Source organism: Cucumis sativus, chromosome 6, assembly GCF_000004075.3.
Source record: "Cucumis sativus cultivar 9930 chromosome 6, Cucumber_9930_V3, whole genome shotgun sequence".
Taxonomy (NCBI): Eukaryota; Viridiplantae; Streptophyta; class Magnoliopsida; order Cucurbitales; family Cucurbitaceae; genus Cucumis; species Cucumis sativus.
Window position 1 is genome coordinate 9,887,601 of NC_026660.2, and position 9,093 is coordinate 9,896,693.

General features: G+C 28.0%; 1 protein-coding gene across 1 annotated transcript; it reads left to right on the forward strand.

The window, feature by feature from the left end:
- Positions 1-637: 637 nt before the first annotated feature.
- On the forward strand, positions 638-3,540 carry LOC101221336 (transcription factor JUNGBRUNNEN 1). Its single transcript, XM_011658683.2, has 3 exons — positions 638-972; positions 1,780-2,099; positions 2,821-3,540. The coding sequence occupies exons 1-3, from the start codon at positions 795-797 to the stop codon at positions 3,259-3,261; spliced, it is 939 nt and encodes a 312-aa protein (XP_011656985.1). The 5' UTR covers positions 638-794; the 3' UTR covers positions 3,262-3,540.
- The last annotated feature ends 5,553 nt before the right edge of the window (positions 3,541-9,093 follow it).

Consider the following 9,093-nt stretch of genomic DNA (forward strand, 5'->3'; position numbering starts at 1 on the left):
CTGGTCTACCTACCTGAAAAGAAGTAATCACACCTTCAATAAATACTTCAAACAGTGTAAATCAAACATGGGAAACTAATTTGGTTATGTTTATGCAACCGCCTCTATTTTGTTCTTCCTGTTATGAGGCTTCTCTCTAGCCTTAATTATTCATTGCTTCTATTTCCACTTTCGTTCATGTACTCCTCAATTTTCCCTTGTTCTTTGTTGATTACTTTTGTGATGAGAGTGCTATGAATATGGGTTAATTTAGTGGAGACCGTAGCTGACATAGAATCTTTCTTAAAAGAAAAAAAAAGAAAAGGTATGAATACAAAAAATACAATTTGGTAAAGAAAAATCCATATCATGGGTTACTGAACTAAAAAGAGAGAGGAAACATCTAACCACTTTCCCAAAAGAAACAAAATCTAGAAATAGACTAAGTGCCAAATATATATCACTAATAATAATAATCTATGTAGATCATATTTCACTTGTAAAACTCCAAAAGAAAATTGAATATTTTGTAAAGACCGATTGGAGCGTTTCAAGAACGTGGTGTGGGGGAGGGAAATTAAAGGGGTTTGTTTAATTTTGTATTAATTTATAATTCTTGCAGTCAAATAAAAAAAAAATCCTCAACATTTTTAATACACACTCCACACCTTCATCTCAGGTTCCATCCATAACCCTATAAATTTAAGGTTCTAATTCTAATGCCAATTACTTTAACTTAATTTTCTCTAATTAAACTCCCTTTCTCATTTTGAGTCCTTTTTCCCCCCTCTTCTTTACCATTGTTTAAAAGAAAAATGTTTGCAGAGCCTGAGATTGATGATTATCAATTCCCACTTCCAGGGTTCAGATTCCACCCTACTGATGAAGAACTCGTCGGATTTTATCTCCGGAGAAAGGTCGATAAAAAGGCTATCGGTACCGAGCTCATCAAGTCCATTGATATCTATAAGCATAATCCTTGGGATCTTCCTAGTATGATTCAATTACTCTCTTGTACCTATATGTTTCATTTCCATAAATTCATTTTATCTTTTCGTTGAAACGTATTTAATTTTGCATACTTTTATATAGGTTTAGTTTAATGATTTTAAGTAAAAAGTACTTTCATAATTTCATATATAGATATTCTTTTTAAGTAATAATATATTTTGGGTTTAATATCAAGAGCTAAAATTTTCAATTTTTTGATTTCTTTTCTTAAAAAGATGTAATTTTGCGTTCATTTATTTAAAGATGGAATTAGTTTAAAGATTTGAAATGACTAACCTTAGCTTATATAGTTTCAAAGGAAAAAAAACACTGAAGTTTTGATCTTGGATTTAATCTGAACAAGAGATATAAAACATTCAAATGACCTTGGTGTTGGATTCTCCCAAAAAAAAAATCAGTATAATTTACTATAATTAATCCAAAAAAACAACAGCAACAACAATTTTGTAGTTTAACAAAGGAGATATAAGAAATACAATTACCAAAGCAATTTAGATCTATTCTAAAGGTTTATTAGATCTGTGTCCCATGTTTCCATAGATTGCTTGCTTCTTAAATGGTATTCGGAGACATTAAGATAAACATTATTGATGAACAGTTATATAATATTTTAATACGTTAAACCCCTATGTACACATCTTTCAATATATATTATTTAATTTTCCTTTGTTTTGTCATCTTTCTCTGCATTCATTGAACTCTAAATATATACATACATAAACGAAATTAAATATACCTGTTTAATTTTAATTAATGAAAACTAATAATTGTGTAATAATGTGACTGCAGATGGGAGTAATAATTTAGGAGAGAAAGAATGGTACTTTTTTTGCAAAAGAGGAAGAAAATACAAGAACAGTATAAGACCAAATAGGGTAACAGGATCAGGATTTTGGAAAGCAACAGGAATTGACAAAGCAATTTATAATGGATCACAAGGAAGCAATATTATTGGGCTTAAGAAAACTCTTGTTTATTACAAAGGAAATGCTGGTAGAGGCACTAAAACTGAGTGGATGATGCATGAATTTCGTCTTCCTAATCCTCATACTACTACTTCTTCTATCTTTGGAAGAATCACTACTTCTTCTAATAAACTCCAAGATGCTGTAAGTTCAATATTATTCTCATATCCTTTTTCTTTACCTCTTTCCTAATCATTTTTGTTTCTACATTTCTAGCTAGATTTTTTTTAAAAAAAATTAAATTTGGATAGAAATTCATATTTCCTCTGTCTAAGGCATGTGTTTCACAGTATATCGATCCGAAATGGTGTTTTTTCTAACAAAATATGAGAGGTGGAAGGATTAGTAGGTACCATATATGGATATATATTTCAATTAGGGCGACATATCCATTGCATTTTCATTCCTTCTTTCACTTTCTAAATCAATCTTAAACATGTTTTTAATCATGCAAATACAGTTTTATAGTGATTTTGAACATGAAAATTTTGATTTTTAACGATTTCCAAATTACTCTTGAATATGAACTAAACTTCATACAACAATTTGTTCCTCTCTTGGTTTAACTTTTTTAGTTTAGGCAAAGTTTAAGATGTACCTTATAATTAAGTTCTATAATAACATATTACACTTCTTTCATAATATTATACAACAGTTCCTCTCTCTCTAGTATTAAGTTTTTTAGTTCATATAGCTGTTTAACCTCGCTAGTACTTGCTTTTTTTGGTGTGTGTGTAAAATATAAACTCCCATGGCCATACTCTAAACCAATAAGATCATCACTTTTTAAAAATAAAAACAAATCATGTATATTTATAGTCTTTTGTATATTAATATTTACATTGAACACTTGAATTAATTGCAGGAAATTTGGACACTGTGTCGAATATTCAAAAGAAGTGTTTCAAGTACAAAATATGCACCAAATTGGAGGGAGATAGCAGGAGGAAATGGAGGTTCAATATTTGGAGAAATGAATAATAATAACGGCAATGCATATAGTGAAGAATGTTATGATAATGAAAGCAATTACATAAGTTTCAGCTCTTCCTTAATTAATTTTGAGGAAAAGAAACCTATAATTAATAATAATAATAATAATAACCATAATCCATTGATGATGATGAATTTTAGCTCCATTTCTGAAGAACAAGAAGCTCCTTCCTCTTCTACAATTGAAGAATTATCGCCATCAAGCTACTCAAATTTTGATGGAGATGCAACTGATCTATTTGGATACAAAGATAAGAACAAGCTTCAATTACTTAACCAAGATTTTTCTAGTTTTATTCATCATCATCGTTGATTATCTTCATCCCCATCATGTATTATGTGTAAATAAACTAAAATTATCTCCTAAAATTAGAAGAAGTTTTTATATTATTTAGTCGTTAACTATATGATTATGATATATTGGGTTTGATTAATTTCAATTATACCTAATTTCCATTTTGGTGGGAGAGTTTTATACGCTGAGATATAATTATGTAGCTTTAATGTCGTCGATGTCGTGGTTAAATAATATTAGAAGGATGTTGTTGTAGGTATGTTTGAGAATGATTCTATAAAATTAATTTTAATAGTATGAAAAGTACGTTTAAAATTATCAAATTAAGTTTTAATTTAGTAATATATTTTAGAATGATTTAAAACTTTTAACCATTTTAAATATGACTTGATCTGTTTTTTAAAATTTAATTTAAAAGCACATATTGTAACATAAAAAATTCCCTTTAGTGTGCTTGGATTAGGTGACTTGGGATAAAAATGTTGCATTGAAAAGTTTGGAATTTGTTGTTATTAGTTAAAAGAAATGGCAAACAAATATAATAGACAAACAAAATAGAGAAACCTAAAGACTTCGTTTTAGTAAGTACTCTTTGGCTCTTGGACTTTTTAAAGTTAATTTTATTCCTTAATTCACAATTTTCTTCAACGTTTTGCATCTTTTTCAAGTAAAGATCTTAGCAAAATAAAAAACAATGGTAAAACAATGATAAAAATATTATTTAGAGATAAAAGTGGTACTTATATAGACTTAATTTTAATGTACAACAATAACAATAAAAAAAAATGAACCACTACTTCCAAAGATAATAATCATATCAATACCATTAGTTAAGCTCGTCTTAGCAAATGATAGTATAAACATTTGAGTTTCTGGATTCATGTTGACTGTTCTTGATAGGGAAGAAAAAAGTTCCCTTCATGGAGAAACATTTGACTTTTCTTGGAGCAAAATTGAAAACATCTTTCTTTGAAGTTTAAAAATCTGATCAAATCTGTCTCTTTGAAACAATCTTTTCCTTCTTAACAAAAAACAAAACCAAAATTTCAAATTCAAATCTCATTTACTTTATGAATGTTAAAATGTAAACTGCTAATCTGAGTACTCTTGTGACGTAGTATATCTTTTTCTTAAAACAATGTAAACCGTTTAGAATTAAGATATGACTTTATTTCGTTTACCTAGTGGAGATGTCTTGGTGCACCTATTGACCCAACGTATCTTTTCATAACAAAATGTTAAAATGTAAATTGGAAAAATGTATTTGACATTTACGGGACATGAACTTAGTTTAAAGAGGAGAAATATGTAGTTTACAAAAGAAAAAAAAGAACTTTTGTATATATCAATGTAGTGTTTGTCATATACACTTTGATGATTAAGTCTAAGACTAAAACGATAAGTTAAAAACTAAAAAAAAAAGTTCAAGAATGAGCTTAGAACAAGTTACCTAGATATGATGATATATTTATTGAAAAATTGACCTAAGGTGGTTCAAGTTAATTAGTTCTATCAAGATTAAAAAAAAAATAGGATATGAATTTTTTTTCTTAATTCTGAACAATGTTAGGATTATAAGTTAATTAGCCTAATGACGAGTAATTGGCTAAGAAGTTATTGGAGCCCAAGTCTATTTTGTTGATTACTTTGGACTCAGTATCGTTTCTGATCTTTGCTTAGCCTCTGCCTATTTCTGTCGTGCATTCAAACACTTGATTCATTTCAAATTAGAATTAAATCAATATTCTTTCCAAATCCGAAGGTTTCAAAAAAGAGTATATATATGTGTGTATTTAACAAATATCATGTCAACATTTCATACCCACAAAAGGTGGAGCATATAGAAAGCCAATGGAAAAAATTGACTTTTCTTGTATTAGACCTAATATTCATATTCATGTTTTCTATTCCACATATTTTAAACAATTATTATTAACTTAATTTAGAAAAATTATTGATCATCATACTGTATTAGCCTTCACATATATATTTTCTTAAAGTCAGAACACTTAACCCTATAATTTGATTGTCAACTTTCAACCTACTGCCTACAAACTTAGGAATATTTAAGTTTAGTTCAACGGCAGACACTTTTAACAAATAAAATTTTCTAATTAACCCACTCCAATTTTTTTTCTAAATTGACGGATGGATTTTTTCTCTCCATAAACGTACCATAAACATAGAAGCAAGAGAAGTTATTGTAAATGAAAAAAACCGGTTGAAAGTATTTATAAATTCTATCAATAATGCATACCGATCAATTTTTATTAGTCTATCGATTTCTGATATTAATAGGCTTTAACTGGTTTATATATCAATTAAGACATGCACCGATAGATACCGGTAGAAGTTTATCAATGTTTATTACTTGATAGTATATAATATTTTGCTATATTTTATAAAAGAATTAATTCAATTTTAGTGTATTTAAAAAAATCCTACATATTTATTAAGTTGTACTTACAAATAAATCAAGCTCTGTCTTTTTTTCTTAATTATTTTTTTAAGTACTTAAAAGGCAATATTTGACATTTTCCTAATTAGGGTTTCAACCAAAAAAAAAAAAAAAACCTTAGTTTTGAGAGGGGAATCAAAATTCAAAACATTTTTCCATTAATTCTAGACATATATATGACTTTCTTTCAAAAACTAAAGAAAAGGTCATAATTAAGTTGAGGAGAAATAGGTAGAAAATAAGAAGTTTAGGTTTGATAACATAAGTGAAAATATTGTATTTGTATTGGAGTGTGATTAATATTAATGGAGGGATAATTCAAATTATATGTTAATTAGTTGGAAAGAATGAAAGATTAAGAGGTGATTAAATGAAAAGGATGTATGTTATGTAGGGTTTGATTATATATATAAGAATGTTGAAGCCGGCAAAAGAATTTTAGAAATTTTTGTTTAATTAGAAAGCCTTAGAAAGTTTCATAAATGATGGAAAAGAAGAGGCTAAAAGAAGCCGGCCACTTTCTATTTCTTTTTATTATTTCTATTTATTTTTTATTTTTTTGTTCTTTATTTGTGGGTTTTAAAGAAAAAGAGAAAAGAAAAAAAAATGAATTTTATTTATTCCATCTTAAATAAAATTGGTTGTTGTGTTCTGAAATAAGACATAATCTCACGACTTTTTGACCAAATCACTTTGACTTTCTTTTCATCTTTTTGTCCATAACCTATTGGATTTATATCACTTTCTTTTTCCCTTCCAAGCATTTTTGACTATGAACTAATCAACTTTCACTTCTGATATTCTTCATTTTACCACCTTTTACTCTTGTTTACGTGGATATTATGTAGTCCCTTCCATATTACTAATTATTATACTCACATTTATTTTACTTATTAAAACAACCAACTCTCTCTACTTTTTAGTATAGACTCTTTGCAGTTTTACTTTTGGTACCACGTCCTCACTAATTATGTACTCATCATCATCATCTTCTTAATTATCTAACCAACGTGAGACTTTCAAGTCGCGTTTCCAATACTTGTGTGATATGGATGACAAAATTTATTCGAGATTTTGACTCCCAAATATCTGTCAAGATGTCCTTGGCCTTAAAAGCCTAATTCTTAGATCGAAGTTGTCCTAATAGTCCAAACATCAGTAACTTCTGATGATTAAAAGTCTTTATATCGCTGAGGAAAAGATTAAAATTAGTAGTAATCATATCCAAAACACAGCCAATATTCAAAACAATAATTTAGCTTTAAATATAAACTAATATTTTATTTGGATGGAAACAAACTCCTAAAGCTTTTGACAATTTATAAGATGTAGAAAGAGACGTATGATTTAGGTTGGAGACATGAAGGTTTAAAGTAATGTTTTGTAAAAAAAAATTGATTGGAGATCAGTGGAAGAATAGTCAGTGGTCTTTTAATTTTACACTATTATTTAATATGGTAATTGGTTTTGAATTGGTTTAGTTTAGAAGATCTCTAGTTATTTTAAAGATAATTAAATATTTAGGCTTATCCACTTTAGCTAACTAATAATATTTTAAGTTTTAAATCTCCTTTGTTTCTTTTTCATTTTTTTAATACACCAAATTATTCTATATGAAAATTTGAAATTTTATAGCATTTACCAAGGATATATGATAATTTCTCTAATTACCAACTCTATATTATGTCTTTTTATAAGAATAATTACATCAAGAATGCATTTTCAAGGATTAATCATTAAGTGTATAACAATTTTTATATAGAATCACAACTATCTTAGTGTCTATCAATGATAACTCAATGACTTATGAATTTCTACTGGTGATATGGTTTATCACCGATAAACTTTCATAACTATATCTAAATTTTGTCATATCTACAAAGAAAAGAAAAAATTGTATTGTGTTATATCTAAACAAATTTTGAGTTTGATTATTATATTTGCATTTGTAACTTTTTTCTATATAGATTTAGTTTGAGATTGTCATCGCTTTTAAATTATTGTAGTCAAATATGCATTTATGATAATTATAAATTCGAATAAAGAGTGTTTATGTTTTAAAAAATTAAATAACAATAAATAAGGGTGTATTTTTATTTTATTTTATTAGAATTCAATTTGTGCTTTTAAATTGAAATAAGCATATGATATTGTATATTATTAACAATTATACAAAAGAAAAATTAACATATAAAACATAGGTTAATAACTTGGTCAATGGTAGTGTATATATTTAACCTAATATTTTCATGGTAATAATTATAGTTAGTTTTATAATTTATAAATATAGCATAAAAGCCCTTTGAATATTCATTTTTTAAGATCAATTAAAGTTCAATTTCTGAATTTACTATAACAAACCTAGATATATGTGTAAATATGAAATATAATTGTATCTTCATTGAATTTATATTTTAGGTTCTGTTAAAATTATGTTTTCAGGTAAATTTAAAATTTAAAATTAAATAGCTAGATTTTAACTGAACGCAAGAAAGGGTACAATTTTCAAATATATATATAATCAATAATCCGTCTAGAATGACTTAGAAATATAATATTTTTTCAAAAGTTCAAATTTATTTAAACACTTATAATGGACAAAATGCTTTGCAAGTGTGATGTATTGCCCCACAGTGTATAGTCAATTCAAAAAAGCAGCAAAAACTAGCTAAAAGGGAAAGGAAAACCAAACAGACATCAAGGAAAGAGGTCAGAAGACCATCTGGGTTCTCACAGGCAAATGACCACACCAATTAGAACAACATGCAAAAGACTCAACATTCACAAACTCAATAATAGTCTTACAAAGCACCTGAGAGTGTACACAAACTCCGCTAACCAAATCTGGTAAACGAAAGCACACCAAACAAACAGATCTCATCTAAACCTATTCTTAAAGCTATATGATGGAAAAGCTTGAAAAGTTGAATCACCCAATAGGAGATCCTATGAGAAGACCAACCCCATAGAATTAGCATGTCACCTCAAATTGCCTTACTAAATGGAATTATCTCTAGTTTGCATACCAAAATTACATAGGACGTAGGCAGAAGGGGTCTCGAGACACCAACGACGCATACAGTCAGGAGTCTACAAATGGTCTTGGATAGCCAACCAAAATAATGAAGGGAGTGTAGGAATATTACTGCCAAACCAAATAAGAAGCCTAGACCGATTAGTAATTATTAGACATGTAGGCTGTAAAGTCTAACAAGCGCTAATAATCAAATACACCCCTGAACTAAAAGAGAGGCTGGTATTCGGTCACATCCTCGCCTGCCCAACCACAAGGCAATGAACCCTGCACTAATAGAATAATAATCAACTCACTAAAAGAAGAAGGTTAGTCATCCCAAGTCCTTTTTTTTCTAAATAAAGACACAAGTGTATTT

Bases quoted from the DNA above. Each gene is read 5' to 3' on its own strand.
- LOC101221336 (XM_011658683.2), top strand. From the start codon at position 795: ATGTTTGCAGAGCCTGAGATTGATGATTATCAATTCCCACTTCCAGGG. The intron at 973-1,779 runs GTATGATTCAAT...ATGTGACTGCAG, and splicing joins TAATCCTTGGGATCTTCCTA to ATGGGAGTAATAATTTAGGA. The intron at 2,100-2,820 runs GTAAGTTCAATA...AATTAATTGCAG, and splicing joins CTAATAAACTCCAAGATGCT to GAAATTTGGACACTGTGTCG.